Source organism: Hoplias malabaricus, chromosome Y, assembly GCF_029633855.1.
Source record: "Hoplias malabaricus isolate fHopMal1 chromosome Y, fHopMal1.hap1, whole genome shotgun sequence".
Taxonomy (NCBI): Eukaryota; Metazoa; Chordata; class Actinopteri; order Characiformes; family Erythrinidae; genus Hoplias; species Hoplias malabaricus.
Window position 1 is genome coordinate 84,219,481 of NC_089820.1, and position 18,868 is coordinate 84,238,348.

The window sequence follows — 18,868 nt, forward strand, 5'->3', positions numbered from 1 at the left end:
TGTGCCTTATGTTAGGTTGCTGTTTGGAAATCTGTATTTGCAAACTCCTGCTAGTGTGGTTTGAACCTAAAGGGGGAAAAATATTGAAAACATTTGAGTGCTTCTGCACATTAATTTTGGTATCTGAAGTGCCTACGAACACAAACACTGGGCTGCCTAAGACAGAAAACATGGGATAAAATAAGCCATTCTGATTTTGTTCCCCTTAAGACCACCAATGTTGAGAATTTAAAATGGTTGCACCCTCATCGGAGGATCACCAGGCCCATTTTTGGGAGAGTGTAAAGGTGGGGTTAAATTTTGTAAAACACAAAATGTGGTGAAATAAGAGTTTCCACATACACACATTTACAGAAACTTTTGAGTCGCAAATCCACCTACTAACGTGTGCTTTTGGACCATGGGAAGAAACCAGAGCACCCGGAGGAAACCCACGCGGACACGGGGAGAACACACCACACCTCACAGACAGTCACCCGGAGGAAACCTATGCGGACACAGGGAGAACACACCACACTCCTCACAGACAGTCACCCGGAGGAAACCCACGCAGACACAGAGAGAACACACCACACTCCTCACAGACAGTCACCCGGAGGAAACCCACGCAGACACAGGGAGAACACACCACACTCCTCACAGACAGTCACCCGGAGGAAACCCACGCAGACACAGAGAGAACACACCACACTCCTCACAGACAGTCACCCGGAGGAAACCCACACAGACACAGGGAGAACACACCACACTCCTCACAGACAGTCACCCGGAGGAAACCCACGCAGACACAGGGAGAACACACCACACTCCTCACAGACAGTCACCCGGAGGAAACCCACGCAGACACAGGGAGAACACACCACACTCCTCACAGACAGTCACCCGGAGCGGGAATCGAACCCACAACCTCCAGGACCCTGCAGCTGTGTGACTGCGACACCTACCTGCTGCACCACCATGTCACAGAGAATAAATATAACTGAGCTAAACCAGTAGTTCTAAAAAGGGGCTCTTCAAAAATTGTGATAATGGTATTTTGACTAAATATCACAAGCCTTTAATTAGGAACTCATGGAACTGTGTCCACTTGTTGAAAAAGAGGTATAATTTAAGGGTAAGACACATAGTTGTACTTTTCCATATGTAGAAAATCAAATTTAAAAACTCCTGGAACCAAATACAAATGACTGCATTGTGGTGCTATAAGGGGAAAGGAATGCTGCCCTTCATGAAAAAACATCCATTTAATTTCAATAAATACAACAAAAATCAACTGCAACACTCACATGAATTCAGATATGTACAAACAGTAACAGCATGCACGTTCATTACACAAACCAGTAATGACAACCACAGTACAGTCAGTCAACCTGGATCACAAGTACCAACACTTCACTCTCTACAGAAACTGTATCGTTAACTTACAAATCTGACAGTTGCTCTTATTTTGTCCTAACATGAGCTTAACATTTTCCTGGTCTTGGTCTTTTCCTGCAGGTCACAGAAAGCATCAACAGAACGCTGACACTCATGGATCCACAGAGGCAATGTCATTCTAATTCTATGAAACCCAATGAACACTTACAGCAGATAAACCAGAACAAACATGAAATCTACAGTCAGTGCTTCTTTTAAATCAGCAGTGATTCAGTCTAATCTCTCATGGTTAAATGTGCTTGTTTCTTGGTGAGTGAAGGTTTTTATCCAACCTCTGTCCAAGGCGTGTGTGGTCAGGTAAAAACCTGAGTAGAAAGGCATCTTTGATGCAATCTGGAGAAGCACTGAAGTGTCGGCTCGACTTTCTCCAGATCAAGTTCACAGCCTCGTGATTGAGGAATTTTCACTAGAACTTTTTTGCTCAGCTCTGTCATAATGCACCATGAAAATTAGACTCTGCTTCCATAGCTCTTTGAACAAGCTTGATGCAAACGCAAGGGGGTTGGAACCGGATGTCAAAGAGCAGGGACTTTGTCTGAAGGCGACTGGTCCGTCCTCTTATTCACAAGGCACAGGCAGAATGAGACAGCTGGGTGCTGACTGGATGAGGAGGAGGAGGTCAGTCTTGACTGGTGCGTCTCTTCTCTAGCTTCTGTTTTAGTTCTTCTGTAAAAGCTGCTGTTGGGAGAAAAGGACAGGGGCAAAGATAAGTTACACTGAGATTAAGTGTGGATTTATTTATTATGTTATTTAATCAGCCTTCACGGTACAGTGTGGTGTGTTCTCCCTGTGTCTGCGTGGGTTTCCTCCAGGTGACTGTCTGTGAGGAGTGTGGTGTGTTCTCTCTGTGTCTGCGTGGGTTTCCTCCGGGTGACTGTCTGTGAGGATTGTGGCGTGTTCTCCCTGTGTCTGCGTGGGTTTCCTCCGGGTGACTGTCTGTGAGGAGTGTGGTGTGTTCTCTCTGTGTCTGTGTGGGTTTCCTCCGGGTGACTGTCTGTGAGGAGTGTGGTGTGTTCTCCCTGTGTCTGCGTGGGTTTCCTCCGGGTGACTGTCTGTGAGGAGTGTGGTGTGTTCTCTCTGTGTCTGTGTGGGTTTCCTCCGGGTGCTCCGGTTTCCTCCCATGCTCCAAAAACACACGATGGTAGGTGGACTGGAGACTCAAAAGTGTCCGTAGGTGTGAGTGTGTGAGTGAATGTGTGAGTATGTGTCGCCCTGTGAAGGACTAGCGCCCCCTCCAGGGTGTGTTCCCACCTTGTGCCCAGTGATTCCAGGTAGGCTCCAGACCCACCACGACCCTGAATGAATGTGGTGTTACTCATTTTAAAAATCTGACAGCGTCTTGAGACACGATCACTGTGTGTCAATGCAGGGAAAAGCACAAGCCTCATGTGAGTGTTTGTATTTGAACTGTACGTGCTTACTCTGTGTAAGTGGTGATGGGGCGAGCACCAGTCGTCTCAAAGGGCTGGACGGAGAACCTGGAGGACTTAATGATCTGTGGGAGGGGCTTGGAGATTTAGTCTGTGATCTTAGTGTCCACTTCTCTGGCCCTGCTCAACACACACACACACACACACACACACACACACATTACTGAGCTGTAAACGACAGCTAAACAAGAATTCAGTCATTTTCTCCAATAACTTTCCTTCACAGCCATTATACTGACACCTAGTGGTCCTAGGTGACCCCAGCACACCACTTATTCAGTTTTTAAACTCTTTGACAGTTCTTTCACAAAGTTTGGCACAAAGTGGTGAGACAAGATCTTTGTTCGCTCTGAAATACTGAGCCTTTGGAGGATGCTTTTCTCACATCTCACCATGGCACCATCAGTTGTTACCAGTTGAGTGGCTGACTGTGGAACAGGCATCGAATCCTATATTTTATATATTCATAAAAACACAATCAAGTCGTTCACTCAAATATTAGAAATGGTTTCTTTGTAATTTTGCCAGCTACATTTTCAATACACAATGTTCAAGAGACTAAAAAAGAGCTCTTTTAATTTGTAATAGGATTTATCTTGTATTTTTATGATTTATGTTTCAGAAGCAGTTTTTCCTTAAATGTAAATGCTCTAGGTTCTGTTTAAAGACTCTAAGCTCATACAGTAGTGGAAATAAACAGCTTGTTGCTCTATAGCTGGAATAATGAAGTCCCTCTTATTAAAAATGATGACTATAAGAGAGAGTGCAGGTTTTTCTGTGTACACAAGTGTTCTGAGGTGGTCTTGTACCTTTAGGAGGCAGTGCAGGTCCTCGGGAGAAAGCGCTTGTAGGAGCACAGTGCAGAGTCCTCTCTCCGTTCTCATCATTAGAGGAAATGTACGCTGGTGGAAATGCAGTGCACAGTTCAGTCAGTGAAGACACAGCAAAGCGCTTCCTCAGACAATAAACAACACGTGAAAATCTGTGTCTGTTGTGAATCTACGGATGTGCAGAGAAAAGCTGTTCCCGTATTAAATACAGTGTTCCTGAGGTTTATAATCTGCAGTTTACCCTGGTCACCACCCACATTCACTACACTTCTACATACTGTTACTTTATGAAACACATTATAACATTTTCTTATTCACATTTTCTTCTGTGAATCCCAAAAATACCATGGCACCCCTGTGTTTGTGAGGTGCACACACGTGAACTAAACCTGTGTGTGTGTGTTTGGAGCGTACTAATATTTTCCTCGTAAGGCTCCTCCAGTAGAAAAGGTTGAAGAGTTCCCGCTGTCTTCTCCACTAGAGCGTTGATGACGTCATGCAGCGTAGGACACGGTATCTGTGAAATGTGTGATGCAACATCCCCTTCAGTCTCTTAGGTCAGCTCACTGTCTGTTCATATTTATCAGTTTAGAGAAGATGAATTCTCACGTACCGGATTTTCTACGTCAATGATGTAGCCGCCCTGTTGCTTCTGGGTCACTCTGTAGTGTCTGAACACTGAGCTGTCGGGGAGATGTTTAGAGGAATGTTTAAAAAGCAGCAAAACAGCAAAATGTGACCGAGTGTGTCCAGAGACATAAGGGAGGAGGCATTAAATGAATGCGAAAGGTCAGTGGGCCTTTTTGGAACCTCTGGTTTTGAAATATTTCACATCAAAAAAATGTTTTCTTTATTTGAGCCAAATGCTAAACGTTATTGACTCAAATTTAATCAAAATTTACCAGTGATTTTAAACACACTTATTTTGGAAATGTTACTGTGGCATATAACTGTGGGGTTGGAGTCTTTTCCCATTCAAAGAGATAGTGGGCTAGGTTTTATGAGAGGAATTCACTGCCCGGGAGTACTGCCAACACAGCCACAGCGGAGAAAGACCTTCTTATATCTATTGTAAGGACTCTGTTGACAGTCAGTGAGGGAGGGAGTAAATGAGACAGTGGGAGAAGGAAAGAGAGGGAATGAAAGACAGAAATGTGACATCCTGAGAGGCAGAATAATGAGACGTACTGTGGGTAAAGAAGATCTAAAAATAAAAATAAACAGAGATAATGTATCAGAAGTGTAGAGTGACAGAGAGACAGCCCTGGAATGTCATTTAATGCCGAACGATGTCTGTATGCTTATGTCTGCAGCTGCCATTTTAAAACGGTTATGTAAAAAGGTGAACGGAGTATGACAACAACAGAAGAGAAAATCTCTCAGCGCTCTGACGCACCCGTTGAGGTCTTGTCGTGTAGTGACAGCAAGGGATGTCCCGTCTCTTCCAGGCCTCAGAAGCATGTTCCCACAGTCTGGGTGTCTCTCTAACAGCACTTCTGCTTCTGTGCGAGAGACAGGTCGGAAACACCTGCTCCAGATAAAGAATGCAAACATGCGCACACACACGCGCACGCACACACACACACACACACACACACACACATTAACAAGGAGTAACTGAAATAACTAACTGGCCCTCAGTAATTAAATCTATAAAAAATACTATGAAATATAAATAATACACAGAGCACCTTATTAAAATAATGTCCATGAAAGTGCACCTTGACAGAAAGCCTTGCATTTTGATGGTTATATAAAACATAAGTCATAGATGGAGTCAATTTTAAGGTATGTTTGTCCAAACAGATTCAACAGGCATCAAAATTGTATGTAAAAAAAGTTATATAAATTAATTTATTTTTTTAATTGTTACACTTATATAGCTTCGGGACAGAGTGCCAATCCATATCTGGGCACACACACATTCACTCACACGCATACAGACATTGTTTCCCATACACACTCACTCACTCACTCACACACCAGTTATTAGAGAAGCCAATTCACCTAACCTCCATGTGGTTGGACTATGGGAGGAAACCCACACAGACACAGGGAGAACATGGAAACTCCACCCGGACGGGACTTGAACCCGAGATCCCAGCGCTGAGAGGCGAACGTGCTCACCACTGATTTCAACAACTGCTTCTTACAAGCAATTTTCAAGCAATTATTAGATTCCTTTCATTTTAAATTATAAATAAATGGTTTGTTTTTCAGGTTTGTTACAAACAAAGCAGTGACCCACTGTACAGTTTGCACTCGTACACACACAGCGCAGGTGTCCACATGAACACACGTACACACACAGATGGAATACTCACGCAGGTATCTCCCCCACAAGAGGCAGGGAGAGGGGAGAGGACGGAGCTCTGGAGAGGGAGCGTTTTCTTCTCTGTCTCTCTTTTTCTACAACCTCCTTCAGCATGTGCAGCTGCCCTGGGAGCAGGGTCAGAGTTGTGGGGACTGCTAACTGACATCCAAAGAGAAGAGAGCACTGATTACACATACACTCAGTTAAAATACACTGCTGCAGACTGGATTAAAAATAATGATCAGAACACATCTGAATATATTTGAAAAATATAAATATACAGTAAAAAAGTGATCATTTGGTGTCAATGTTCTAAAAAATGATATATATACAGCAAGTAAAACTACAAGGCAGCTCAATACGTGTGTGTACATATCTGTATCTTGGCAACCTACAGATAAAAATAATAAAATACAATAAAATTGTAATAAACCAACGACTCAAATGCAGTGATTAAGATGTGCTTTAAATATGACAGCTGTCCCCAAACCATCAAAAACTGGGTCACGTACGGACTCTACTGCAGAAAGCACCATAACCTATCAATAAACATGAGTATGACATCATAATCGAGCTGTTTCCGTACGGTGGCTGTGTTATCTGAAGTGTTTTGACCGATGGAAAATAACCAACGTGGAAATTATAAACACTTCCACGATTTAACACTCAACTTAAAATCAACAAAGCTGTGAACCGAGGCTTTAGACGATCCAGAAAGAACACCACAGAGCACATTCCAGGAGCATTAACACACACAACAATGCATTAATGGAGGATTAAGAGCTTACTATTAAAGTGATTTATTGTCTTCATTGTTCTGTTAAGCTATAAGTGCTTAGACAAACACACAAGCCGACCTCGTTCTCCAACACAAAAGACTGGACAGTTACATACAACCAGCACTTCCTACATATATACTATATTTTACTGTGTATCTGCTCTGTTATTTTAAGTGTGTAACTACAGAATTATTCAAATTTACACATTTGCTTCCATTTAGAACGAATTCTGATTGTTATTTTTGAAAATGTGCACATCCCAAGATAAACCTCATGAGGTCATTTAGGCCACGAAACTGCAAAATGCCATGGTTTTGAATGAAAGTGTATCTAGGAAATGTGTGTGTGAGTGTGTGTGTGTAGTTCCTGGTCAAAATGAAGTTACACAAACATATTCTACACTCACTGTTCATTGTTTCAACTCCACTGACCAGATAAGTGCAATTGAGTTGTGCAACTGTGTGACCTCTACTTTGTTTTTCATTGGTCCGGACCCCCACAGGACAACCACAGATTTATCATCGTATTTGGGTGTCATGGGAGGTGCTAAAAATGACCCACCACACAAACACTTGCTCTCTGGTGGTCCTCACTACTGAAGAATAGGGGGAAAGGTGGTTAACAAGGCACACAGTGCAACTGATAAACTACATTCTGTAAATTTAGACCTGTAAAGTACCTCTATAGAGAAAGTGGGGCTGATAAAATGGACGACTATTGAGAAATAGTACAAGTCACACCCAATGACATTAAAGTTACGTAAGTGATCATTTTCATTCTGTAAAATTAAGTTATGAATGAACCAGTTTATTCTCCAATAGGTTGGTCCCCCATATGTGAAAATATCCAGATCACGATGTGTTTGAAAAATGCCTGATTGCTCCTTTAAAATAAGCCATACTCACATCTACTACAGAATAAAGGAATCCTTTCCACAGCTCACGTGCCTCCAAATTAGGAGCCTGAGGGAATAAACACAACAGTGAATGGTTATATCAGCAACTGCCGTTAGTCTCAGAGAGTTTTATAACAGAATCAAAAATGTCATCACACCGTCACAGAAAATCACAATAGTTAACATTGCTCTTAGCCGCTGTGTGTAAATTCAGTCAAGATTCATGTATCTATACGTAGGGTGACCAGATCTGAGATGCAGAAAAAGAGGACACGTCTTTACACCTTTATTTTCTACACAAAACATGGAAATTTCTTTTTTAATTCATCCGAGAACTTACATTTACGTTTCGGCATAGCTGCTCGAGATGAGGGTAGGTACATGAGCTTTGCCTGACGTAAACAAGGACTACTGGCGTGCAGACTGACCAATTAAATGTTTACAGAGAAGGTTATCGACCAATAACGGTAGCTCTACAGTCAGACCGTCCAATCAGAATCACCACCAGTAGGGGAGGGCGGGACTAGTTTGTGAACGAAACTTCTCGAAGTTCTATGTGAGCGCTAGAAAAACAACATCCCGGACGTTTGTGAAATTCCGCCCGGACATTTTTTAAGTTTAAAAAAGAGACATGTCCGGATAAAAGAGGACGTCTGGTCACCCTACTCTACATGTAACTGGAAGTGTTTTGGGAGCTTAACTCATGTGAGAGAATGATTAAAGATAGTTACACATTTATAGGGTTTTTTTAAACACCCAAAGCACTTCACATTCACTGGAACGTTAGGAAGTCACTTCAGCCACCACCTATGTGCAACATCCACCTGGATAATGCTAATCCATGCTAATCCTAGGAGCTAATCCGTGACAGTATGCTCACCACACTATCAGCTATTGAGAAGACCTGAGAGAATGATTAAGCCAATTTATTTGAGAATGGGTGCGATCAGGAGACCATAGGAAACATAGCTGATACATTTTTCACCCCGCTTTCACCTCTTCCAGCAAACACTCAAGGATTTTCCCTCGGAGGGGAGGGGGGTCTCCCACATAAACATTAGCCAGGCCCTAACCTGCTTAGCTTCAGTGGATTTGCTTGTTCTGCCATTCAATTTAACTGGCTTCTGGTATGTGATCTGCTGCCTTGAAAGCAAACGAAAGTTTAGTTTGTTTTGCTGCTTTAACACTCATATAACTGCATGGTTTATGATTTGAAAGTACATAAGAAAGCTGTAAAAAAAAAAGCTCCTGTGAAAGCTCCAGTGACGGGTAATGTATCATCTATTACACGGTTTAAATTGCTTCATTGTTTTATGAGCCAAGGTCTTTCAGAGGAAAGAACAGGAGACCAAAATACACTGTCGAAAATCTAAATTATTTTCAAATACATTAACAAACCCTTGTTGGAAAAGGAGCAATAATTGTAAAGGCCACAATATTTTATATATAGAGCAAAGTGGGGGGGAAGGATACGTTATTGACTGCAATCTCCAGGTGGAAAGTACCAGCTCTGTTGTCTTTGGAAATGCAGACATAACTGCACATAGCTTTCTAAATAAAACTGATAAGACTTGTGAACGTGAACCCCAGTTTGAGCCCTGTTTCCCAGATACTTTATTTATTTGATTTCTAGGTTTGTTTAAAGACAAGTCGCGTCATAGATAATATTAGACAAATCATTTTATTGAACAGAGGAGCTGAACAGCTTTTTAGTGATTATCACAGAACTTTGCTCACAGTGAGTTTGATCTCTCCATCTTTCATGCGCAGGTTGAGTCTGGCTGCTTCTAGGTTCCTGTCTCGACTGCAGTCATCAATCAGAGAAATAAACCCACTCAGCTCCAGCTTCTCTACATACTGTGTGGGTAGAGACAAACACATCATGTTCAAATATTGCACCGAGATAGAACACATTCTGATACAGATACAAATACTGTAGCTTTCATAAAACATTTAAATATGTGTTAGGATTTAGGGGATTTGTAGCGGAGTCTGCCACATCCTTGCTTTTGCCGTTTGGCTTTAGGGGCCAAGGTCTTAGGGTAGATGAGTTATCCGAATTAGCTAAAAGGGCTAGTCAGAGGTTGTGGATAAGGAGAGCACAGACTAGTTGGGAAATGCACTGTAAATGTTGAATGGCTGGGGTGTGTTTTAGGTAGGTGGAGGACAGGGCAGGTGACTGGGTTGTGGTCATGTTACTGTGTTTCTTGGTGGCTCATATGGAAATGGTGGCATTGAGCATGCATTAACGGTGACAGTGGGGCCTGATATAGGCTTAGTCAGCAGGGATCTACATGTAAGAGTCTGACAGGGCTGTAAAACTAGCCTGGGACAGCAGACTTCATTGTTGAGCCTTCTGGAGTTGTCATGGGCTTAATTCCGTAAAACACTGATGTGGGGAGTTGCCTACCTGAAGAGCCTTGTGAAAAGTTAGCAATGAAGTGGGTGTGTTGGGTACTCCTGGGGTGGGCCCAATGATTAACTGTAGTTGTTAGTGGTAGCTGGTTGCTAATCGGATCATAAATGGCCACAGCAACCCTGGTTAGGTGTAGGATGCTTAAATTTTCACAGACAGATGATAGTAGGCATGTCGTAGTTTACGATCAGAAGAATGTGAGCTAGGCCTTATGTGAAGCGCTAATAAACTAGCATAGGCTATTTTACATCTGACCCTGTGTATAAATACTATGTTCAAAATTTGGATGAAAGCTTCCATTTATTGTTAGCTATGTTTGCATAGCTAACGTGTTATATATGTGTTCTATTAGATGTGTTTTACATATTTCCCACATGTGTTTTTTATAACCATATTTTGTTTTATGTCCTCCGTGATCACCACTTTGTTTGGCTGAAGAATTACAGGACAGCCGGTCAATGTCCACAAAGTGCTTATCAGTGCAGTTAGCATTGTTACAACATTACAAAGATATCTCAGATTATCTTAGCACATATTTATTTATTGACTTCTACATTACTTCTGACTTGGTCCCAAAAGCAAGTGTCATAGTTTTGATACAGGTTTCCCGACAAGGATCCTGACCGCATACATCAAAAAAAAACTCAACACAAACCAAAGGACAGGTTTTGCTTAATCATTTCACAAGCACAGTGTTTGCACATTTGCTTAAACTGTTATATCAAATATGAAATGATTTGGATACTCTATCTAATCTCAAACAACATATAAAGCAACAATAACAAAGCTGTTGACCAGAAGCAAAATATAATAAATGTAATATTTTACACCACTTTCCAGGAAACTGGGGGAGTATTTATACAAAGCAGCTCCACGAAAGCACTGCAGAAATCTACTGTAATACTTACATGTGTGTCCTTGGCATTGTTGAAGAAGTATAGAGTGTTGCCACACAGGCATGTCCACAGACGCCTTGAAACCTGTGGAAGTAGAACAAAACACAATAGTTATCCAATGGGGGGTGGACGATATGGCCCTAAAATAATATCATGATATTTCAGGGTATTTTCATTGTTGGTGAAATGACAAAACACTGAAAAGAACTTTTATTAATTTCAAGAACACACTATTGCAACAAAATAAACTGTTATATTAATATTATTTATATTCAATGAAATATATTTAATATACGGTGCACAGTCTGTTTGTTCGTTGTAGTGACATTATAATTTAATTTACATATTAGTAGTGATTTAGTACAGATTTGTTGTTCCAAAATAACCATTTCAGCACAATTTAATATACTTTTTTCCACAAGGGGAGTCTCTAAAGACTCTAAAGATAAACAGAAGTGAGTCTTGCTCCAGTTTAATTCTCCATTTGGCGCTTTATTGATCGCCTTGAACACTGAACCTATATACACACTGTATTTAGAGCCTTCATCAGTTTCATCACCATCGTCTCATCATCTGCCAAGTACCCAACACACACACACACACACACACACACACACACACACACAAACTTAATCTGGGTTTGGTTGTCTCCTGATTGTGAAGCAAATAGACTGCAATTTCTGCACCCTTTCTCCCGTAATTCTCTACAGTCTGTCTTTCCAAATCCTGAGCTCAGTGGCAGAGCTTACTGCCCCCAAGGGCATACACACACACACACACGCGCGCACACGCACACACACACACACACACACACACACACACAGAGAGAGAGAGAGAGAGAGCACAGCTGTCCCTAATCTACAAGCACCCCCTCTACTTATACATACATACATACAAACGCACACACACACACACACACACACACACACACACTCCCTCTGCACCTGAACCTCAGACCCACCCCCCACACCCACCCCAGATATCAATATTGTGACCTCATCCTTTTGTCCTGAATTTCCCCCCATTTACATTTTACTTAAAAGCCAGCTGATGCTAAACAATTAATCATAAATCACGTCACCCAGCTGAGGATATCGCTTTGACCTGCTCTCTGCCGCGTGTGTGTGTGTGTGTCTCTCTGTCTTTGTCTGTGTGTTTACAGAAATATGCTATTGCTCAAACATTGCTTTCTTAGAGCTTTGAACAGTGATGTTGCAAAAATATATATGAGACACTTCTCACATATTTACAGCTTCAAAATGGACAAATGTCTTTAGAAATGATAACGAATAGTGAGATTCCTGTTATTAGTTTAACTGATTTAATTGTTTTAATATCTCAACAAATCAGAGCACAGCGTGAGACTTTAGCGAGATCTCCACCCAAACCCAGGTAGACAGTGAGAGTAGTGCTGGGCGATATGAGCGCCCCAATACTCCAATACTGTTTTTGAGCACTGTTTATATCTGGTGTGTGATTGTGCTTTGGTGCGTTTACAACTGATATGTTTTTGTGCAGTGTCAGCTTAATTATAGTGAAAACACAACACGTCCAAACCCCCTCTTAACATCTGAGCAAGAGACTTAAAGAAACTCAATCATTTTAATCTCAAAATTATTAATTTTACATTTTCTTCTATAAAGTGCACCTCTCTTAAGAATGAATCAAATTGCTTTATATTCCCTGTTTGACCCTGTTTACACACAGGGGCAGCCGTGTTTAAAACAGATCAAGTACAGAATCTCTAATACATTCAGGCCACTATTCATTCATTCATTCATTCATTGTCTGTAAACACTAATCCGTTCAGGGCAGCGGTGGGTCCAGAACCTAACCAGAATCACTGGGCGCAAGGCGGGAACACACCCTGGAGGGGGCGCCAGTCCTTCACAGGGCGACACACACTCACTTTTGCCAATCCACCTACGAATGTGTTTTTGGAGCGTGGGAGGAAACCGGAGTACCCGGAGGAAACCCACACAGACACAGAGAGAACACACCACACTCCTCACAGACAGTCACCCGGAGGAAACCCACGCAGACACAGGGAGAACACACCACACTCCTCAGACTGTCACCCGGAGGAAACCCACGCAGACACAGGGAGAACACACCACACTCCTCACAGACAGTCACCCGGAGGAAACCCACGCAGACACAGGGAGAAGACACCACACTCCTCACAGACAGTCACCCGGAGGAAACCCACGCAGACACAGGGAGAACACACCACACTCCTCACAGACTGTCACCCGGAGGAAACTCACGCAGACACAGGGAGAACACACCACACTCCTCACAGACAGTCACCCGGAGGAAACCCACGCAGACACAGGGAGAAGACACCACACTCCTCACAGACAGTCACCCGGAGCGGGACTCGAACCCACAACCTACAGGCCCCTGCAGCTGTTTGACAGACACTACCTGCAGTGCTGGTACAAATCAGTCAGTATAATATTATACAGTACAATGTTTCATAACGTAACTTATTACTCCTTTAGGCTCAAGTCCCTTTGTCTTTCCAGCTGATGTCGTTGTTGGCTCTGAGTAACTACAGAGATAATATGGAGACCGCTTTCTATTTTTTCCCTGTGCTACGGGTGTATACCGCTGTCATTCCAGTCTCTCCTAGCTGTCACCAGATTTCAGGAGTGAGGAAATAAAACCTATTGCAGAACTAAAAGCAGATTGACTCACTTTGCAGCTGGCAAGATCAGATTTCCCTCGGAGCAGCTCCAAGAAATCACATTAAGCCTCAAATGATTCCTCCATGAATAAACGTGGCATGACCAAGGCAATACATCTTGTGTTCTGCTTCGTTTGTGAGATATGAGGACATTAATGGCCTGTAGGTTCATTTAATCAGAATTAGGCTGAATTATCTCTATCTGTGTGTGTGTGTGTGTGTGTGTGTGAGTGTTCTGGGTGATACGTGTTTTCTTTAAAAGTATATTGTTATACTCCTTTTTCGTTTCAGAGACATAGACTGATGTATTTTTCATTAAATCTTTCCAAGTGGTTTATGTTTTATTTATTTTATTTCATTTTCTGTGGTTTACTCATCACCTGTTAAATTGTCCAGTGCTGTACTATTATAATGTTCCATAACAATAAATCAGGACAATGTAACATTATCAGAACAAACCAAACTAATTTGGAGATTTTAAGACATTTTAAGCAGGGAAATTCTATTACCTTTTTCTAATGCACACCAAAATATAGGACACTTTTGAGTCACCAATCCATCTACCAATGTGTGTTGTTGGAGCATGGGAGAAAACCGGAGCACCCGGAGGAAACCCACGCAGACACAGGGAGAACACACCACACCCCTCACAGACAGTCACCCGGAGGAAACCCACGCAGACACAGGGAGAACACACCACACCCCTCACAGACAGTCACCCGGAGGAAACCCACGCAGACACAGGGAGAACACACCACACTCCTCACAGACAGTCACCTGGAGGAAACCCACACAGACACAGGGAGAACACACCACACCCCTCACAGACAGTCACCCGGAGGAAACCCACGCAGACGCAGGGAGAACACACCACACTCCTCACAGACAGTCACCCGGAGGAAACCCACGCAGACACAGGGAGAACACACCACACCCCTCACAGACAGTCACCCGGAGGAAACCCACGCAGACACAGGGAGAACACACCACACCCCTCACAGACAGTCACCCGGAGGAAACCCACGCAGACACAGGGAGAACACACCACACCCCTCACAGACAGTCACCCGGAGGAAACCCACACAGACACAGGGAGAACACACCACACCCCTCACAGACAGTCACCCGGAGGAAACCCACGCAGACGCAGGGAGAACACACCACACTCCTCACAGACAGTCACCCGGAGGAAACCCACGCAGACACAGGGAGAACACACCACACCCCTCACAGACAGTCACCCGGAGGAAACCCACGCAGACGCAGGGAGAACACACCACACTCCTCACAGACAGTCACCCGGAGGAAACCCACGCAGGCACAGGGAGAACACGGTATTTGAGTCATATTGTACAATTTGTTTTCTCCACCAGAAAGTAAAACGCCAATCAGCCATAACATTAACCAAATGTTATAATTGACCAAAAATAAATACGTTTTAAGAATAAATAAATAAAACCTCTGATGGAGTCCTGTGGCACTTGACATTTAGATATTATTAGCATATCCTTTAAGTCCTGTGAGTTGCCAGGTGAGGGCCTCCATGGGTCTAACATTCTTTAAACACATCCCAGAGATGCTTGATTGGATTGAGACCTGGGGAATGTGGAGGTCATATCAACAACGTGAACACTATTATAATGCTCAAACCGTTCCTGAACAGTTTTGCAGTTTGGCCTGGTGAATTATCCAGCTGAAAGATGCCACTGTCCTTCCACAGAGTGGTGACATTCACCAACAATCCATAAGATGTTAAAGGGAAAGTGATTCATTAGACCATCCTCCTCTGCTGCTCCGTGCTCCGGTTCTGATGCTCATGTGCTCTATGTAGGGCACTCTGACTGGTCTGCACTTACTCAGTCTAATACACAGCAAGTGGCAATACACTATGTTCTGTCAGAGCCAACAATAACTTTTCAACCATTTTTGCTACGTTAGCTTTTCTGCGGGATCGGACCAGACTGAACCAGACTAACACACATCACTGGGGCTTCGCTAGTGCACCAGGGTTGGAGCACCCCACAAGAGCCTGCTACTCTGAAGATGGCTTCATGTTTATGTAATATGAAGTAAGGTCTACGATGCACAGAATTAATGACTGACTTACTCACTGAATGACAGTCACTGAAATACTGATTGACCTACTGACTGACTGACTGAATGAATTGTTGATTCACTGAATTACTGACTGAATGAATGAATGACTGACTGACTAATTAACTGACAATGACTGACTGATTGACGACAATGACTAACTGGCTTAATGAATGACTGACCGATTGACTGACTGACTGACAATGACTGACTGAGTGACTGACAGACTGACAATGACTGACTGACTGACAGACTGACAATGACTGACTGACTGACAATGACTGACTGAGTGACTGACAGACTGACAATGACTGACTGACTGACAATGACTGACTGAGTGACTGACAGACTGACAATGACTGACTGACTGACAATGACTGACTGAGTGACTGACAGACTGACAATGACTGACTGACTGACAATGACTGACTGACTGACAATGACTGACTGAGTGACTGACTGACTGACAATGACTGACTGACTGACAATGACTGACTGACTGACAATGACTGACTGAGTGACTGACAGACTGACAATGACTGACTGACTGACAGACAGACTGACAATGACTGACAGACTGACAATGACTGACTGACTGACAGACAGACTGACAATGACTGACTGACTGACAATGACTGACTGAGTGACTGAATGAATGGTTGATTCGTTGATCGAGTTTGTGACTGAATTAAACACAGTCAGTGACCTAGTCTGTCAGTTAGTGGTTATTTGACTGACACACCAAAGACTGACTGACGGACTAAAAAGACCGACCGACAGACAAAATGACCGAAAGACTGATTTATAGTAAAATGACTGGCTGCAGTAAAGTCACAATATCAACTTAATTAAAAAAGGACCCGTCTGAACGCATGCAGCTGGTCACTCAGCACTGTTCGCCCGGCGCTGTCAGAACCTCAGAACTCGAGGAAGAACCAGCACCAAAACAAGTTTCCAGCCTCGTTTAACGACTCCGCCGTCTTCATACTGAGGTCAGTGACTTTAACTCTGACGAAAGAACCTCTGTAAAGCTGTCAAGCTCCTCGCGCCTCGCCCATCCACACAATGCACTGTAACACACTCACACACATGCGCAAATGGAGGCGACACGCCGGTGCACAGCCGAGTGTGAGGAGATAAACACACACACACACACACACACGACTGCGCGACCCTCACCTTTTCTTTAGGTCCCCGTTTCTCGAGATATCCCTCGTAGTAACAGGGTGGGAGCTGCGCGCGAGGCTTGACCGGCGCCGCCGCCATCGGTCTGTCCAGCTGTGTGTGTGTGTGAGAGACAGAGAAAGTGTGTGAGCCTATGTGTGTGTGTGTGTGAGAGAGAGAGAGAGAGAGAGTGTGTGTGTGTGAGTCTCCACTGCTGGACTGCAGACACTGAGAGTATGACACACCTTCTTCGAGGTTGTTTTTTTCCCCCACTCCTATTGGGGCAAGCCCCGCCCACTCGTATTGTGACTATTGTGAATAATTAATATTTATTTGGTTAGTTTAAGACATTGGAAAAAACAGTTTGGTAAATATTTACGAAGTTATACATGATTTCTATATTTTGTTTCTCGATATGTAGCCTCCAGAATATCCTCTCTTTAAGTTCTAATATTAATACATTTTGTTGCTGGCCGTCTCCTTCTTTATTATTATTAATTATTATTTATTATTATTATTATTATCATCATCTACAGACGCGTCATCCTCCTGTTCCTTCTAAATTCATGACAAAAATAAGAACACCTATTTATTTATCTATGATTGGAAGCGGTGGTTGTAGAATGCTGTGATTGGTCAGTCCTCCAAGAAGAGGCGGGGCTTGTCTGAAAAGGGGTGGAGAAAGAATTAGGTTGAAGAGAATGGTTAGCGAACAGACAATAGTCTGCTCACAGCTCACATTGAGGAGCAATATGGTAGACGTCGATTAGATTCTGCCCTCGAGCCTTGAGGAGCATAAAGTGAGGCTTTTTGTCTTGATGGACTCTGTTGAGAAAATCGAGCAGCTCATGAAATACACGAGAGAAAGAGAGACAGAGATAGAGACAGAGAGAAAGATAGAGACAGAGAGAGAGAGAGACAGAGATAGAGACAGAGAGAAAGATAGAGACAGAGAGAGAGAGAGACAGAGATAGAGACAGACAGTGATAGAGAGAGATAGAGATAGAGAGAGAGAGAGACAAAGACAGAGACAGACAGAGAGAGAGATAGAGAGAAAGAGACAGAGAGAGAGAGATAAAGACAGAGAGAGATAGAGAGAAAGACATAGAGAGACAGACAGCGATAGAGAGAGAAAGAGAGATTGAGACAGAGACAGAGAGAGACAGACAGCGATAGAGAGAGAGAGATAGAGAGAAAGAGAGACAGATAGAGAGAGAGAGATAGAGACAGAGACATAGAGAGAGACAGACAGCGATAGAGAGAGAGAGATAGAGAGAAAGAGAGACAGATAGAGAGAGAGATAGAGACAGAGACATAGAGAGAAAGAAGGAGACGTTATAAAATACAACATACTCCATAAAATGAAGAAATGCTCCTCCATTATATTTCTCACATGTTGACTTTTTTAGAGCCTTACTCTGAGTATCCTGTCTGGTTCATTCACAATCCACCAAATCCCTTCATTTCCAATGATAATAATAATAATAATAATAATGATAATAATAAAAGACAGCAGCCCCAGACATTTTTTTTCTATTTATTTTAAATGAAAATATCATATCCTTGTACATTTTTAACAAATGGGAGCCATTACAAACATTACAGAGTTTTCTCGTGTTACAGAATCTGAAAAGACGTCACACACGAAGCCCGATTTTCAAAACGCAGTCCTTCACTAAACAGATCATAAAGCTACAGAGGACCGCGTCCAGCGCATGTTTAATGTTAGGCGTTAAACCTGTTATTCCTTGCACTGTATTCAAATATAGTTACTGCACTTTGGTTAATGATAGGCCACATATTAAAATAATGCAAAATATCATCCCCAAGTTCGATGACACAGAACACACACAAGCACAGAAGAGTGCGGGGTTTGAGATGGCAGTGTGTCTGCGTTAAAGTGAATGACCACACTATCAGCTCC

The 18,868-nt window shown here is 42.9% G+C and overlaps 1 protein-coding gene across 2 annotated transcripts; it reads right to left on the reverse strand.

Annotated features, from left to right (window-relative positions):
* Window positions 1-1,243: 1,243 nt before the first annotated feature.
* Window positions 1,244-17,088, reverse strand: LOC136679445 (signal-transducing adaptor protein 2-like). Of its 2 annotated transcripts, none has more exons than XM_066657962.1 (11): window positions 16,960-17,088; window positions 11,010-11,081; window positions 9,423-9,542; window positions 7,696-7,752; window positions 6,022-6,170; window positions 5,094-5,225; window positions 4,311-4,380; window positions 4,112-4,214; window positions 3,677-3,769; window positions 2,859-2,987; window positions 1,244-2,112 (listed from the first exon to the last, which is right to left on the reverse strand). In XM_066657962.1, the coding sequence occupies exons 1-11, from the start codon at window positions 17,044-17,046 to the stop codon at window positions 2,057-2,059; spliced, it is 1,068 nt and encodes a 355-aa protein (XP_066514059.1). In that variant the 5' UTR covers window positions 17,047-17,088; the 3' UTR covers window positions 1,244-2,056. The 2 variants fall into 2 exon arrangements, with proteins under 2 accessions (XP_066514059.1, XP_066514058.1); XM_066657961.1 differs by having other exon boundaries at window positions 1,244-2,115.
* Window positions 17,089-18,868: the final 1,780 nt, after the last annotated feature.